At 54.9% G+C, this 17,522-nt stretch overlaps 2 protein-coding genes across 2 annotated transcripts; both read right to left on the minus strand.

Annotated features, from left to right (window-relative positions):
- Nucleotides 1-1,837: 1,837 nt before the first annotated feature.
- Nucleotides 1,838-12,643, minus strand: Rasd2 (RASD family member 2). The gene is made up of 3 exons (XM_050123212.1): nt 12,189-12,643; nt 7,402-7,681; nt 1,838-4,167 (listed from the first exon to the last, which is right to left on the minus strand). Exons 2-3 carry the CDS (start codon nt 7,670-7,672, stop codon nt 3,638-3,640), a joined length of 801 nt encoding a protein of 266 aa, XP_049979169.1. The 5' UTR covers nt 7,673-7,681; nt 12,189-12,643; the 3' UTR covers nt 1,838-3,637.
- On the minus strand, nt 11,059-13,348 carry LOC126489133 (basic salivary proline-rich protein 1-like). Its single transcript, XM_050123187.1, has 3 exons — nt 12,921-13,348; nt 12,189-12,780; nt 11,059-11,112 (listed from the first exon to the last, which is right to left on the minus strand). Exons 1-3 carry the CDS (start codon nt 13,346-13,348, stop codon nt 11,059-11,061), a joined length of 1,074 nt encoding a protein of 357 aa, XP_049979144.1.
- Nucleotides 13,349-17,522: the final 4,174 nt, after the last annotated feature.

Below are 17,522 nucleotides of genomic sequence, written 5' to 3' on the forward strand. Positions count from 1 at the left end.
CCATCAGGAAGGGATCCAGTCCTAAGTTGCTTTACCGGGAAGATCCAATGAGAGAACAGGTCAAAGGTCAGCATGCGCTTAGTGAAGATCCCTTCCCCCTCTACTCCCAGCAGCCTTTGCTGCTGAGCTGCTGTCAGGCACCCATCAGTCCTCCAGGCAGTGACGCAGGCTGATGATTGTTTCCTGAGTGACAGATTCAAGGAGGCGGAACAAGTACTTGCTGTTCAGGGTGCAGGCTTCTCTGAAACCTGATTCTCAGGGCTCATGTTAGAAGTCAGGGGACTTAACTGGCATGAGGTTCTCAGGCTAGCCTCAGTCTCTCCAGGAGGGGCAGCCTCCTAACAGCTCGTTCTACCCTGCCCGAGGTTGCAGGTGTCTTCTTTGCTGTCAACCTCATTCTAGTGCCAGAACTGTGGGAGCAGGGAGGAGTGGAGAGAATGGGGAGGAGGGAGCATGGGGCGGGCAGGGGGGAGGAGGGAAGCAGGGCATGGAGCTAGCAGGTTCTGGGTTATGCAAGGGGAGCTGTCAAGGCTTAGAGGGTTGTTCTGTGCACATCTGGCCAGCTGGTCCCTGCCCACCCTGTTTATAGACGGTGTTTGTTGAGATGGGATTTACCCAGAGTCCCACATGGAGGATAAGCAATGGTGGTGATGGGCTAGGATATAACGGGGATACACTGGGCAGGACACCCAAGGTGCAACACAGCTAGACAGTTTTTCTTATCTCGCTCTCCCTGTGGGACAGCCAAGGCAGTGACTATAACAACAGGGAGTGGTTACTTCCACGTCTCATTCTACAAGACCCAGAACGTGCTCAAGCCACACCCAGAACCATATAAAGGGTAGCCAAGGCTTAGAGGAGCTAGATCTAGACAAGTAGGCAAGGTTCTCTCCACACCCCAACGGGGCCTAACCTACTTGTAAGTGTCCATCTAGGGATTGTGGCTCCCCACTGGGTTCCCAGCCCTGTGGGCAGGGTCCTTCTCCTATTCTTCCATCTCCACCTGCAGGCCCTGGCACCCTGCAGTGCTCACAGCCACTTGCCAAGCTGAAAACTGTTCGCCCAGACTCAAAATCCTGTCCTCACCCATGCAGGGGTCAGGCACCCATGATCCAGAACCTTCATTTACGTGCCTATTGGGCAAGCAGTTGAGCTCTGTGCCCAATAGTTACAGAAGAAAACGGGCCCCTGGAAGTGGGAACGGCCCAGAATGTTCTTAGGGTGGGCTAGCAACCATCACCTCCCTGCCCTTCCCTCTGCCCAGGAGGGGAACTCAGCCACATAAACACCACTCATGAGGTCATTCAGGGTTGGACATTTGTGCCTCCAGGTGCTGTCCCCAACCACATCCCATTCCTTCACACTTCACAATGACTTACTGTTGCCATTCAGAAAGGCATACATCCCCCACTGCCCTTCTGCGGGCTCTGCCCACCACCCCTATGGACTGCGTCCTGTGTCTCAGAAGGCTGAACAGCATCTCTGCCCCCGCTCCCAGCAGAGACCTGGAGCAATCCCATCTTTTTCGTTATTTAGAGACAGGAGCCTCCCATTGCCAGGCTGATCACTCTGGCAATGCTCCAGCCACAGCCTCTCAAGTAGCCAGGACAGTAGGCATATGCTCATCAGCCAGCCTCGATCATCAACAATTCTTGCAGACACTGGTGACATCACTGCGAATGACCACTCAGAGCACACACCGTAGCAGGTCCAGGCCCAGTTCCCTTCACTGGGTTTCATTCTCCCAAATTAGAACTTGAAGACTGTGATCTACAGGCAGACCTTGGCCCAGGGAGAAGCCCCTTCCACGGAAACACAGAAAACAAGCATCAAGGGCACAGCTGCTAACAAACCAACTTTAATTGATAGTGTACACAAAGGTCCAGGCAGTGGAGCTTGGCCGGATGGGACCAGGCCGTACACCTGCCTGGAAAAGTGCCTGCTACACTCTCAGGTTTGGGGCTAGCGAGGAGTGGGGGCGTTTGCTGCAGGACAGAAGCAGGTGCTGAGGCAGCTGTGCTGAGCAGCAGGTGTTGCGGCGAGGACACAGGACCAGGTCTGGGGTTTACTGTGCAGAGCTGGAGCCGAGGTGCATTAAGGACAACGTACACAGCATCTATGGGTAACCTCAGTGATCACTGGGAGTCCAAACCCCTGCCACCGGGAGCTCTGGGAGGAGAGGGTACCACGCGGTGTGTGTGGACTCACACTTTCCGGGCCTGGATCCCTAGGGTTTGGGATAACTGTCGGCCTCATTACTTTGTGTGTATGCAGGTACCATGGTGCTTGTGTGGAAGTCAAAGGATGACTTACAGAAGTTAGGTCTCTCCCCACACCACCATGTGATGTCAAACTCAGGTTGAACAGCTTGGCAGCAGCGCCTTTACCCACTGAGCCATCTCAATGGGCCGGCCACGGTGGTATTAAAGGGACCAAAGACCACACATATTAAGAACTGAACAGGGCCTTTGGTTTTCAGGGTCACGGTCATCCCTCGCCTTACTCCTGCGTGGGGGAGAGCAGTGCCCAGCACAGCCTGAGCACCAGGAAAAGACCCACCTTGAGTCTTCCTGCCAACCTATCCTGGGCTCAGGCTCTCGGCTGCTTCCTCTCCTCCAGGAACGGTGTTGCGGAAGGCACCGCAGTGGGCAGAGGCCAGAGCTGGGAACACACAGGACCTCTCGCTCTGTTGCCTAGCGCACAGGAAGCCCCGTATCCAGTGGGTGCTCGGCAGAGGCTTGAGGAGCTATGGCAGAAGAAAGTTGGGTCCAGAGCTCGGTCCTGATCTAGCTAGGCATGCGGAGGGGTCTAGAGAGCCCGGTCATCCTCTCCTGAGGGCAGAAGAGACACCCTGGCCTTCTGTGACTCTGCTGTTGTGGGTTCACTTGTAAGCTGCTGAACACAGCATAGGATCCAGCTGCACAGCCTGCCTGGGAGCAGGGAGGAAGGGGACCCCAGCTAAAGTAATGGATTTGAACTGGCCAAAGACAGGTCACTGGGCTCTTACCATACAAGGACTTCATGACTACTGCAAACAGAACAGGAAACAACTTCAAAACAAGAACAATGCCATATGGCAAAACCTGGGAGGAGCCAGGAGGCAGTGGACTGAGGGACATGGACCCATCGCTCCCCCCCACACACACACACACACACTCTGTTGGCTCAATGTCGGGGTGGCCAGCGGCTAAGTTGGAGGGGTGGGTGTACACAGCTGGGCCAGAGGGCTGGGGCTGAAGACCCAGGAGGTTGATTTCTCCAGAAGCATAGAGACCAGACTGATCCACGCAGAGGGAGCAGAGGCCACCAGGGAATCGGGCTGTGACATCTGGCTATGATGTTTTCATCCTGTGACTTGTACTGCACATCTTGCTTTGACGCAGGACTCCTGGTCTCTCTGCGTTCCTCCTACTCTAAGGACACTGAAAGCTTGTCTCAGCTTGAGTTCTGACATGTCCCCAAACGTGTCTCTGTCCTACCACAAAGGAGCCACAGACATAAGAACTCACAGGTGGCTAGGAATCAGGAGAACGGGCACAGTGTACATGCCTAGGGCCCTCATGGGATGTGAGCAGTGGGAATCCTCGGCCACCTCCCTTAAGGCACTGCCCAAGCCCCCTCCCGATGTCCCTGCCTCTCACTGGATGCTGCATTTGTCCCTCTCGCGGGCCTGACCCTCCCGTAGGACCTTGGCTTTGATGTACTTGAGGTCACTGTTGACACTGGGACGGCGGGCAAAGGGTGAGACCATGCCATAGGCACCTGCGACCTTGGTGCGGCGCATGCAGAAGGGTCGGGGACGGAAGGCCTCACCGTACTGCACAGAGATCTTATGGTGTAGTGCGGGGCTCATTTCGTGGGGCAGCTTGGCCATGCTGAACAGCACATAGAACATCTCGTTCACGTTCGTGTTCTTCTTAGCTGACACCTCAAAGTAGGCGCAGTTCTCATCCCCAGACACCAGCAGCTCAGCCTCCATGGCGGTGACCTGGCGGCAGAGCTCGCTGTGGTCATTCTTGTTCCCGCAGATCACCATGGGCAGCTCTGCTGCCTCCTTGGTCTTATTCTTCAGGCAGGACTTGACCTCTAGAATCTGCTTCTGGAGGCGCTTGACCTCATCGAAGGACTCGCGGCTATCTAGGCTGAACACCAGGATGAAGACATCTCCTGTGGAGGAAACAAGGCAACACTTGTGACACTCAGCACAAGTCCCATCAGCTGCCTTTAGGAAGCTGGCAAAACCCTGACCTGGAGGCATCTGCTATCACTGTCTCCGCTTGCCAGAGAAGGAAGTCAAGGCTCAGAGGGGCTTCTAGGGAGAGTGCAGCACACCTAGCTGGGCTCAGATGTGGCCAGTCCTCCCTGCTTCATCAGAGGACTGTGGAGGACCCGTCATCTCTATGGGGTTATACAGTGACTCTTAGAAAACTCCTGACCCATGAAGGTATGACTGGCCTTAGCCACACCCAGAGCAGGCATCAGCATTTTGGTAGGAATTCAGCAAGCACTGGTGTCTCTGTGTGGCAGAGGACGGTGGTAAAAGGGGGCCCGGGTTTGCATCTTACCTCAGCTTAGCAACTGTGTGACCTTGAAGGGTCCGTATAACCTCCGAGTGCCTCAATTTCCCTCCCACATCATGAAAAGAAGCTGCCTGCGGGAGGGCATCTGAGCTAATGCATACAGAGCAGCACACACTCCGCCATGCCAGGCATCAATAATGCTCACGGGAATGGGCACCTGCTAGGAGCAGAGCACTGTGTGTGCCTGCTGTTCCTCGGCACCTCACAAAAACTCCATGGGGAAGCTTTTATTACTTTTCTGTTATGGGCGAGCCAGCTAGGGCTCGGAAAAGGCAAACAACCTTCCTAAAGTTACACAACTAAATGTGATCCTCACCTGGCCTATGGCTGACAAACAGAATGTGCTCTCTGATTCTAGAAGAGCCAGGCGATAAGTAAGAGATCATGGCCCGTACTGCGGTCACCACAACACACTAACGGGGCCCTGAGTCTGACACAGTGACGAGGGCACACCCTGGGAGGGTCCAGGTGTGTGAACCTGCCCCCAGCTGAGTCTGAGGTCACCTCAGAGTAACAATTTCATCCTCCAAGACCCTTCCCATCTTTACTTTCCCCTCTGCTCTGCAGCCCTGAGTGTGGGTCTGAGGCCCCTGACTTGCAGACAGTGGCCCAGCCACTGGGTCCATCAGAGCATCACACATCCTCATCTTCCTCCTCCTCCTCCTCCCTGGCCTCTACAAACCTGTTTTGATCCCTAGAGTGACACATACCCAGCGTGAGCTAGTGGGTGAGGCTCAGAAGCACAGCAGCCCATTCTAGCCCAGCCACCTGCCCCTGGGCCTGCGCACACTGGCCTCCAGTGAGCTCAGAAAAGGGCTGGATGATGAACTGTCAACTGCTCTGGCTCCTGCTGCCAAGCCTCACTCTGTCCCGTTAGACTAATCCTTGCCCCTGAGGACTCGTAGCCTCCAAGTGTCCAAATCTGAGACTGCGAATGCCAGACATCTGAGCCTGGCCCGGCCAACCAGCAGCTGCAGGAAAAGCTGGTGGGAATGAGCAGCCCCGGGCAGCTTTGAGGCCTGGCCTGGGCTGGTGAGCAAGCAAAGCAATAGACAGATGTGCTCAGAATGCAGTATGCAGGAAGCAGACCAAAGTGCATGCCTTCAGAGGGCGCAGAATGAATGCCAATACACTGGTGCTGGCAAGGGATTAGGCGGCCACCTATACGGCAGGCCTGCGGTGGAGGATGTATGCCTAATAAGCACTGTCTGATGGAAAGCTTGTCTCTCCATCTCTTGCATAACTGAATATTAACACTAAAGTATGCATATTTCTACCAGTGGGCATCCAGTCCCCTCACAGATAGGAAGAGCTCACCCACCACCTTTTGCAGGGAGCTGTCCTACACCCTCCTGTCCTCATAGCCACGTGAGGAGCAAGGTCACGAACACACTGACAATGACACCACTAAGCTATAGAGACAGGCTCAGGATCTGAACCCAGGCCCACCTGGGGTTCCTTAAGCAAGATGCTCCCTCTCGGAATCTGGGGTGAAAGGGGTCCCAAGAGCAGTCTGGGACAGAAAAAGCTGTAGAAGGAGGGCCTGCTTGTTTGCCCTGACCACCCAGAACCGAAATAACCACACAGAAATTGTATTAATTAAACCACTGCTTGGCCCTTATTAGCTCTAACTTCTTATTGGTTAACTCTTACATCTTAATTTAATCCATTTCTATTAATCTGTGTATCACCACAAGGTTGTGGCCTACCAGCAAAGTTCCAGCACGTCTATCTCTGGCGGAGGATCCATGGCATCTCCCTCCGACTCCGCCCTTATGTCTCCCAGCATTCAGTTCCGTCTTTCCCGCCTACCTAAGTTCTACCCTATCAACAGGCCAAGGCAGTTTCTTTATTCGTTATCCAAGAAAAGCAACACACAGACAGAAGGATTTCCTACACCAAAAAGTGACCAGGAAGAGGGAGCTCCATGGCCAGAAGGGAGTCTGCCACGGGGCTCTAAATTAACCTGAGAGGAAAGAAGAAGGGGAATGTCTTGACGTGGGACTGCTTTATAAACTGTCATTTTGTATTTGCGTCTGTGTGTGTGCTGTGTTGACCACCACTGCATGTGTTCCTGTGCACCAGCCACCTTGTTTTTTAAGAGTCTTCCACTGATCTAGAAATTCCTGATTAGGCTAGGATGGCTGGCCAATAAGCCCCAGGGATCCCGCCGTTTCTGCCTCCCCAGTGCTGGGATAGCAGGCGCTCACCACATACTCCGCTTTGGGGTGAGCACTAGGGACCAAATGCTGGTCCTTGTTCTCAAACAGTAACTTTCCTGAGCTATCACCCCGGTCCCTGAGGGGTGCTTTCATGATGCTCCCTCCTCCCATCTCTGTCCAGGGATGTGGTTCAAGGCACCACTTAGCCCACAGTGGTCACACTAGAGACGTGGATCAATTCAAGACTGACGTCAAGGAATGACCAGGACAGCCAATGCCACATCACCAGGGGCCCCTGGTGGCCCACAATCCTGTCCTTCTTCAGATGCTGCTCCCGGCAGAGAAGTCAGGCCACAGGGTAGGTCCCTCAACAGCCATCATAAGCTGTGCTTCCACCTGGATACAGGCACTTAACCCCTCTGCCTTGGCTTCCCCCTTGTAAATTTACAGCAAGCACTTGTCTCATAGGCTAGCTGTAAAGGTTAAACACACACCAAGCTCTAAGTTAAAAGAGTGTCGATCACCAAGGGCCCCGATCTAGCAGCAGTGGGCAGCTGCAGGGCAGATGCTGCTGTGGACCCCACCACCACTTGCCTGGCATGAAGCAGCTTCCCTATACAGAAGTGCAGAGCAGCTGTCCTGTCCCTTCATCGCCTCACCTGTGAGGATGGACAGCCTACGCATGGCAGGGAACGGGTGGTTGCCAGAGGTGTCCAGGATGTCCAGCTGGTACATGTCCCCGTGGATGTTGTACACCTTTCGATGAAAGTCCTCGATGGTGGGCGTGTACTGGTCCTCAAAGCGGCCGTTGAGGAAGCGGGAAACAATAGAGCTCTTGCCCACACGGGAGGCACCCAGCACCACCATCCGGTAGGAGTTCTTGGCAGGCACGCTGAGAGTGCAGTTCCCGCTGGACAAGGTCTTCATCATGGCTCGGGGCTGCAGCAGAAGTGAGGAGGAAGGTGTCAGGGAGCCTCCTGGTCTCCCCCAGGTGGCCCTGTCTAGTTCTCTGTTTTCTAGTGTAAAACAGAAGCCATTGACCAGGGTTCTCGAGGGACCTCAGAATTCGAGCCACTCCCTCGTTCGTTCAGTCATACATGACCTCCGATCTTTTTGCTCCTCTTCCCAACTTGCTCACTTATCCATCCCCACACGCTTGAGCACAGGACAAACCATAGGGTCCCAGCCTTGCTGCTCACTGGGAGGAAGCTCTCCCTACACAACTCAACTGTGGCAGCTGAAATTCCCAAAGCAGCAACTTCCACTAGGGGGCAGCCTTCTCTTACAGCGTCCACTTCCTTAGTCCACAACTGCCGGGATCCAGAGTCTGGTATACGGCTCAGTAGTCAGTCTACATTTCTTAACCAAAGGGGTCCTATGGCTCTGCAGTTCTAACGGGAAGAAGGGAAATGCGGCAGTCCAGGCCTCTACCCTGCCAAACCCGGTCACCTCCCTGGATACACCCTGGACTCAAGGTTTGCAACAAGGTGGGCTCCTTCTCTCATACAGCCTACCACTGGCTCAGTAACTTATGTCTCTGGACTACCTGAACCTGAGTGAGGGGGAAAGGGACTCAAGCCTCATGACTCCAAGGACTGGGGTTCTGGAGGGAAACCCAGACTTCTTTGGGGGGGGGGGGAAAGCCTCAAGGGAAAAAAAAAGGCTCATGAGCTCTTGATCCAGGTGGACCTATGCAGATTTCTACTGCTTCAACAGGTTACCACGGGGCCATGCGCTGTTGTCTCAGCACCCTAGGGTCCTCCAGACTGAGATGCGCCTCCACACCTTCGCTACCATCAACTTCTCCCCAGAAGACCCTTCTCCTCTAGTCACGGAGTCCACCCTAAATGCCACCTCTCTAAAGGCTGTCGGCCTTCTCCTCCCAGAAGAACCACCTCCACGCATAAAAAGGACAGCTTGCTAACTCCAGAACTGTGTGTGTGTTCACAGGCCTGCAGAAACACGGGTGCTCCTGGCTGGCCAGCACAGGTTGTGCAGGCTGAGAACCGCACAGAACACACCTTGAGAAGGCAAGGAGGGGGCGTCTTCTTGAGATGTATCTGTTCAGAGCAAGCTCTGCTGCACAAGCGTACTGTGCACACCGAGACTTCTTCATCGTCATGATCAGACTATCATGGGGCCGGAGTCTGAGATGGCCACCAGGGCTGAGTGACAGCCTCCTGAGTGCAAGTCTCCAGGCATGCACCCACTCTGATCATGTCTGCTAGCCTGCCCGCCTGAAGGCCCTTCACCTTCCCTAAAAGCCCTGCTTGGAGGTGGATCTCTGTGAGCTCCAACTAGTCTGGTCTGGTCTACAGAGGTAGTTCCAAGACACCTAGGGCTACACGAAGAAACCCAGTCTCCTAAAACAAAAACAGAAAAGCTTACTTGGTATCATTTGTCAATTTCTACGGTGTAAATGATCCCAGCTCCCAGCCGGCAACACGACCTCCAAGAATGAACGGCAGAGACAAACACAATGGGCCAGCACACGGTGGCGGACCCAGGCCTCCCATCGGAACCATCACTCCTGGGCCAAGCCCAGGTGTGTGCCAAGTCTAGGCTAAGTATAGAATAATAACACCGCTGACATTTATTTTGCAGTTAATATATGTCACAGTGTTGTGAGCACCAGGCATACACCTGCTCCACTCCTCAGTGACCCAGAAGGGAGATGATGAGGACACTGAGACACGGAGACGCCAAGGTGCTGGCAAGGAGGGTCTGCTCTGCGGTGTCTGTCCTGCACTTCAGGGACCACTTCCCATCATAACACGAGCTTTTCTGCCCAGGCCACTAAGGGCCATGGCAGCTGCCCACTGGTAAAGTGCTGATCCTAAGGTCCTTATGTCCCCCGCTGAATGCGTACCAAAAGCAGGCTGAGCCTATACTTTGGGGATGCAGCACTATGTACACAGAAGGTGCTCAATAAATGATCCCTGAGAGAAATTGCAGATGACTGTACCATCGGGCTCACCCAACCCTCTCACTCCCATCTCCCGCCCCATTCTGGCTATGAGACCTCCTCCCTTCATCCACTCCACCTGCCTGGCCCCTGGCTGCAATGAGAAGAATCCCACCCCACCCCCAGTACTGCTGCAGGTCCCCAAGCATGGCTTTGCCCCCCAGAGGTACCCACCCAGTCCCGCAGAGAGAAAGGAGCCAGCAGGCACCAGGGACACTGCCAGCCTCCATTGTAGTCCAGACCTCCCAATACACAGTGACTGAAAGGGGGGAGGCAGAGAGCAAGGCAGGCAGCAACCAGACTGGACGGAGTGAGAGGGAGCAGACATGAAGGTGGCGAAAGGCAGTTCGAAGGAGGAAGCACCAAGGGATAGGGCAGGGCAGAGAGTCAGAAATTAGAGACAGTGGATCAGAGAGGGGTGGAGACAGAGGAACCCAAAGCTATCTGTGACAGCTGTGCCTCGGCCACGTGGGGCTGTGCGAGGCTCGCAGATACCTGGAAGCCAGGTGACAGGGCCTCTGACTCCACCCCACAGGAGGCTCTGAAAAGGCCCTGTGGGCAGAGTCTCCCCTGCTGCCTGCCCCCTTGGCTCTGTCTCTAGCATGGCTGATCCAGTCGGAATGGACAGATCCCAAACCCCCAGCATGGGGCTGCGGGATGGGAGTGAGAGGGTTGGGGGAGCCCGATGGTTCAGTCATCTGCAATTTCTCTCTCCCGGGGATCATTTACTGAGCACCTTCTGTGTACACAGTACAAAATAGAGGCTCACAGCCTGCTTTAGGTACGCATTCAGCGGGGACATAAGGACCTTAGGATCAGCACTTCACTAGTGGGCAGACGCCATGGTCCATAGAGACCTGGGCAGAAAAGCTCGTGTATGATGAGGTGGTCCCTAAAGTGCAGGACAGACACCGCAGAGCAGGCCCTCCTTGCCAGCATCCAAACCTGGTGGCCTAGAGAGGTGGGAAACTGTGTCAGCAGAGGGTGGCAGGCGTGGAGCTGTCCCCACAGACAGTACCCACCATCAGCAGGCATCCGTCATGCGGGGGCTGCCTTGCTCCTATGAGGAGCCTTCCAGGGGACAGGTGGGAACTCTGGTTCTCAGAAAGGTTGAGTCCACACAGCAGATGCCTGGCTGGGATGACAAGCAGGCTCCTCAGCTGTAGAGCCTGACCTCTCACCTCTACAAAAAGCCACCCCTACCTAAGTGGCCTAAACTGGAGTCTTCTCCAAACAGCTCTGACTCAGTGCAGCCCCAGGTGGGACTCCTGCTACGGTCCCTTTTCCTCTCTCCCCCTAGGCAGTGGGGATGGGCTCCTTGCCCAGGACTCTGCATACCCTGTCGGGCAGTTCACGAGCGGTCATTCACTTTCTTCCCCTGTATTCTCCATCTCCTTGATGGAAGCTAGACAGGTCAGACGAGTAAGGAAAAGCGGGTGAGAGTCTGAGTGAGTTCCCTGGGTGCAATCCAGAGCCGGGGTCAGCACACCAGCCCACCGCACACTCCCCAAGAGCCAGGGTGGCAATACCACCCCACTGTCTCTTAGGACACACACTCTGGGGAGTCCCAGAGCTTCACGAAGCCACCCTTTCCATCTTGGGGAGCTCAGGAGGGCAGAGAGCAGGGACGATCTGCTTCTGGCTAACAAGTTCTGCTTTGTGCCAGCCCAGCAAATTGGAGTGAACTGGTCTGCTCACTCAGCTCGCCCCTCTGTTAAAATCAGGTAGAACCAAACCCATTACGGTCAGGTACCCAGAAGCTTTCCCTTCAGTACAGGGCTTTTTCCTTTGAGGCAGTCTCTCTGAGCAGCTGTGGGCCACCTGGTTGCTCCCAGTAGTGAAGGACCTATAAGGACCCCATCCTGTCTCTCTGAGGCTTAGGGGGAACCTGAATTAGAGGCTTCAGGCCCTGTCCTAGCTCCCAGGAGTTCCCTTCCTCATTCTCCTCCATCCAGTGGCCCGGGGTGGGCAGGAGACTAAGGCCTGTCAGAGGCCCATACACACTGGCCAGCTGAATACAGGAAACCCTTTTGGTAAGGGAATCTTACAGGAAATGCTCCGAAGCTCAAGGGACTCCAGGCAGGCAAAGGACCCCTGATCTTTCTTCCTCTGGAGAAGCCCTGCAGAGGAGGTTAAGTCTAGGGAGGGTAGGTGCCTCTTCCTCTTTGAGCCTCAGTTGCCTTTTTTTAAAAATGGACTAGCTCTTGACCTAAACGAAAGTACCCAGAGACAAACGAAGCCCACAGGGGCTCAATAAAGCCTCTTACCTGGGCTACGCAAGAGGCTAGAAACCACCTAAAGCAGGCGAGGTGCCTCGTGAGCTTAATTCTCTACGTGGGCAAAGCATCTGGACACGTAGTGGGTTCCGTAAGTTTCCCTCGTCATGAAAAGCCAGCGTCACTCAGCTTGCGTTCCTCCGGCCAGTCGGCAGCCCCACTCCACCTAGCTAGCTCCCCCCGTTCCACTGGGTGTCTCCCTTACCTGGGAACAGCGGGCCGGGCCCCGAGCACGGCTTGAAGGGCTGCCTGAAATCTCCTGGAGATGAGAGGAACCGCCTGCCGCTCCGGCCCCCGAGTCTCCCGGTGTCTGCGGGGGCTCCAGGGTCACTGAGTACGGATCCTCCTGCGCGCGGCGCTCCGAACTGGACTGAGCGTCGGGCGAGGAGATGCGCGGAGCCGGAGCCCCATGGATGGGCTCCGAGAGCTCAGCGGGGCCAGGGCGCTGGGCTGGCTCCGGCTCGCCGCCGGCGGCCCTGCCCTGCCCCGACACCGGTGACTCCGGTTGAGCCAGGTGCACGGAGGTTTGGGGACGACCAATGAGGGGTGCCCCCGTCTGGGGCTCCGCGCTGGGGGGAAAGGGGGAGGGTTGAGGGGAGGACGACTCCGGGAATGAAGGAACGGACCCCGGAGACTCAGGGGGTCCTTTGGAGGTGACGACCGGTGCGTGTCTCCAGCCTGGGAACCCGCCTGGCCGCCTACGTTGCCTTCTCCTCAAGCGGTGGCCGTGGGCAGGATAGAGGGGCTGCGCTCCGGGCCGCGGCCTTCCCGGCTGCTTGCCGTCCTGCAGTTCGACCCTCGTGGAAAGGATCGCAGCTTGCTCCTCACCAGGCGCTGCTAGCTCAGCTCAGCGTGCGTGTAGGAGGGGGCCCTGAACGCCGCCCCAAGGCTCAGCAGCTCCAAGTTCTCCCGAAGCCGGCGCCACTCGGCACCTCACCGCCTCTCCTCTCCCCAAGGGAGGAGAAGTTTCTTGGAGCTGGCTCCTCCCTCGCCCTCTCCAGCAGGCGAACGCGGCTGTTCGCCTCGGGGCGAGGTCTCCGAGTACTCCCCTGGTGGCCCAGGCTCTGGCTCGGGTTGCTGCCTCCTGCGCCTGCCACGGGGCTTCTCGTGCGACGCGTCCTGAGCCCACCTGCCCGGCGCGGGCGAGTGGCCTCCTGCACCCCGCCCCCGCCACGAGCGTCCAATCAGCGGAGGGTCCCGCGGCCAGGCCCCCGCCCCCGCCCCGCCCGGGTCTCTGGGCAGCGCCAATCTGGGGCTACGCGTGCCCGGGTGCGTGGGGCTGGGGCCGCGGGGAGATGTCCCGAGGCTTCCGCTGTGCTCACCGTGACCGGAAGAACGCCTGGCACGGACCCAGGAGGCTGACATGCGTACGCACTCGTTCGCACGCCAGTCCGGGCCGTGGGAACCAGCCCCTGACCTGGGCCCCAGCCTCGCCCTCAGCGAACCACCCCCATTCACCCTCAGATGCCCACCTAGGTTCGCCCGGAGCCCAGGCCAGACGGACGCTTCCTTTGCTAGCCCTTGGCCTTCGGAGCACATGGGCGGCACACGTGCAGCCACGAGGGGCCCTAAATCACTTGGGCCAATGGATGCAGCTCAGAGGGCACTTGTCCAGGGATACGTCCCCTGGCCACCAGTATCGTGGGACACTGGACCTGCCTGTCCGGGACAGAGCCAGGGCATGCTATGCTAGGGAGCGCTTTGACCCAGGCCGGACACCAGGCGTTCTTGTTTCCACAGACCACATGCTTCTTAATGTTTTCTTTAATCCAAGACCTGCCACCCCCAAAACATTTTTCAGTCTCATTAATGTCATTGCCTTACATGGGAAGTCCATGTCCCAGACCAGGAAGCCCGTGTCCCAGGCCATAAATAGAAGGTTAGTATAAAACGAGCCCGAAAACAAAGCAAGGCTTTTGAACTACGGCTGGAGCCTGCCTCCATGCAGGGAGGGTGAAGCCTGGAAGAGGTGGGAGTTCATTCGGCCAAAGTGAAGACTTTCTTCTGCCAACTTCTATCTACTAACTCAAGAAGGGGTGGGTACTATGTGCCCTTCAATTCCAGGGCCTGGGTCTGGGAGTGGCTCCGTTGGGACAGCCTCCTCCAGGGACTTCTTGTTTGCTAGTCAGGGAGACTAGGCAAGAGATCTCTGCTCCAGGCCTAACTCTCTGCATCCAAATGCTCCATCCTGGACTAATCGTGGAAATCTCTGGAGCATGCATGTGCCATTTTTAAAATGGGCATCAATATTGCCAAATCCATAGAGTTTGATAAAACTGTTTACCTGGTCTTGGACTTTAAAGCAGGAATTGGCTTGTTCCATCCGACCTTAAACCACCTTGACATTCCCCAGAGGGAAGATGCAACAGGTCTGGGGAAAGGGAAACTGGGAGAGGTGGGTGGTCAGCCCTATTGGGGCCCAAGGTCACCAGTAGCAGAAAAGTGGCCAGATCCGAGCCCTGTGCCTTTTCCCAAACCAGGCTTGACTTCAGGGAGCTGGCTTCAGCCCGGAGGGTTTGCACTGGCTTCACGCACTCACGGAGCCCATCAGCTTGGCACTGGGAGGCAGGTAGAGCGGCATGGTTCCCCTGGGAGGAGGAGCCAGGAGATGTCAGGCCACCAGGCCAGCTCTCCACCCTCATCAGAGCTGGCACAGGAACACAATATTTGGGCTTCCAGCCAAGTCCTCCATGAGCCGGTCGTACCCTCACTGACCAGATCCAAGGGTGCTGGCAGTGCACGTGTTTCTGGCTAGCATCGGTGGACCCATGCTGTTTGGGCCTAATTAAAAATAATAGCTCAGTCATCAGTCAGGGGCACAGAAGTGCTCCACATCCAGGGATACTTCATGGAGCCGTGGAACCCGACCCACATGTGCCGACTTTCTTGTCCTTCCCTGCACACAGACATCTTCAGGTGAACCACTTGCCCAAGCTTCCTCCCTCCCTACAGCTAGCTCCCTCTCTCCCGTAAACCATGACCCTAAAACCTTTTCGCTCTCTTTCTTTCTTTTTTGAACACATAGCTTATTTGTTATTTATTTATTTATTTATTTATTCTTCTCTCATACAATACGTTCTGGCCACAGTCTTCCCTCCCTCCACTTCTCCAGTCCCCACATGCATGCTTCCCCTCCCCCACCCCCCAGATCCACTGTTCCTCTGTTTCCCTTCAGAAAGCAGCTGTCCTCCCAGGGATATCAAACGAACATGAATTTAATAAGATGCAACAGACAAGGCACAAACCCTCATATCAAGGCTGGACGAGGCAACCTGGTAGCAGGAAAAAGGGTCCCAAGAGCAAGCAAAAGAGTCAGACACCTCCTCTCCCACTATTAGGAATCCCACAAACACCCCAAGCTTAACAACCACAGCATGCAGAGGACCTAGCACAGACTTAGGCAAGCTCCGTGACTGTCTCTTCCATCTGTACAAGCCCCTATGAGCCCTGCTTAGTTGATTCCATGCGCACTGCTAAAACCTTTTTTTTCTTTCTTCCGTCCTTTCTTTTTATTTTTCTTTCTTTTTTATTTTTTGCAAGACAGAGTTTCCCCTTGTATGTCTGACTGTCCTGGAACTCACACTGTAGACCAGGTTGGCCTCAAACTCACAGAGATCTGCCTGCCTCTGCCTCCCAAGTGCTGGGATTAAAGGTGTGTGCCACCACTGCCCGACTTTTCTAATCTGTTTGTTTGTTTGTTTGTTTGTCAACACAGATTTTCTCTGCGTTACAACTCTCCCTGTCCTGGAACTAGCACTGTAGACCAGACTGGCCTCATAGAGATCCTCCTGCCTCTGTCTCCCAAGTTCTGGGATTAAAGGCATGTGCCACCACTACCCAGCGCTAAAACGTTTTCTTAAAATGCCACCCTTGCTCAAAGATTTTCAAGAGCTCCCTATTACCAGATATATAAAATCTAAGTCTCTCAACCTGGCCCACAGGGCAAATCACATCACTTCCAGGTTCCTGAGGAAGCAGGTGGTCACCTGTAGCAATACTTTCTCAAGGTTAAACTGTACACATACTTCACAGCAGACTTCTGAATTGTTTCTCTTGTACAGCTTTCTCCTAGTATTTCTGATAGGGAGAAACTACTGGTCTGCCTAGTCTCTTCCATCAATGCCTGATGCTTTTCTTCAGGGGGAGGTCTTTGGTTTCTTAGAGACAAAGGTTCTCCATGAAGTCCTAGTTAGCCTAGAACTCACAAATATTTGTCTGCCTCTGTCTCATGAGTGCTAAGACTAAAGGCATGTGCCACCACACTCGGTGAAGCCTATTCTTTAAGTCTTACTTCTTTGTCTGTGGAGTGGGTACTAGAATAGTAGTGACCTCATGGGATTGGATTAAAATAAACGGCAGCGTGGACTGCACCATGATGACTTCCTTATAGACCTTGTCTCATCTGAGCCCACGTTTTGGACATATGCCTCATCCCCCACTCACATAAACACACATGCACACCATATGCGTGTGAGTGCCTTGGAGTGAGGATAGAGCCTGAATCGTCTCTGGGGCAGCTCTTACCATTTTGCTACCATGGGTTTTTTGTTGGTGGTGGTTTGGTTTGGTTTGGTTTGGTTGGTTTTGGTTTTGTTTTCAAGACAGGGTTTCTCTATGTAGCCCTGGTTGTCCTAGAACTCTCTCTGTAGACCCTGCAGGCCTCAAACTCACAGAGATCCTCCTGTCTCTGTCTCCTGAGTACATGCACCACCCGGCCTGGTAGCACTGTGGTTTGTTTGTTTGTTTTTTAATACTTACTGAATTGTACTCAACTGAACACACAAGTTCTTGGAGACAGAGGGAGGAGAACACAGAGAGGTAGTTCCATCCTGTCGTCCCAATGGCCTCAGAAAGGGAAACTAGGGGGAAGCTGTTCTAACCTAGTAGCCAGCAAGAGACTGAGCTGGGAGATAAATGTCCCCAAGAGAAACAACTCATTGACCAAATGCGCACCCACACACACGGGCCCTGGCACTTTTTCTAGAACACTGGTTCCTAACCCCAGGAACTTAAAAATGGAGCCGATCTGGGTGCCAGCTCCACAGCTAATTTAAATGCTCCAGTGTTGGTCAGTACCCCAGTGATCCCAGCACACAGCCAGCACAATTAGGCTTTCCGAAGCAGCCTTTCTCAAGAGACAGACACTGGACCAGCTGGGGCTGGCTAGAGAAGCAGAATCCAGCCCCACCCACCTGCCTGGTATGAGGTTCCTGCCCTCCCGGGGTCTTGGATATGCCCCAGCCTGAGACCCTCCGCACAGGAAGAACTGTGGTGCTTTGGAAGTCACCCGACCCAGTCTTCTGGTTCTGCAAAGACTGAGTTCATCACGCGCTGTTGAGAGCCAACGTCAGCCAGCACAGTGCTCCTTCCCATTGAATGCATAGTATTCCTGCTGGACAGTTTTGGAATATAGGTCAGTTTTGAACTTAATGACTGGGTCAGACACTGTCAAGGCACAGAGCAGCTGGTTGGACCGACTGTGCTTGGTCTCATAGGTCCTTCACAACCGAAAATCAGCAGGAAAACTGTGTGCATAAAA

This window comes from Alexandromys fortis, unplaced genomic scaffold (assembly GCF_014885135.2).
Source record: "Alexandromys fortis isolate MF-2015 unplaced genomic scaffold, M_Fortis_MF-2015_v1.1 scaffold_185, whole genome shotgun sequence".
Lineage (NCBI taxonomy): Eukaryota > Metazoa > Chordata > Mammalia > Rodentia > Cricetidae > Alexandromys > Alexandromys fortis.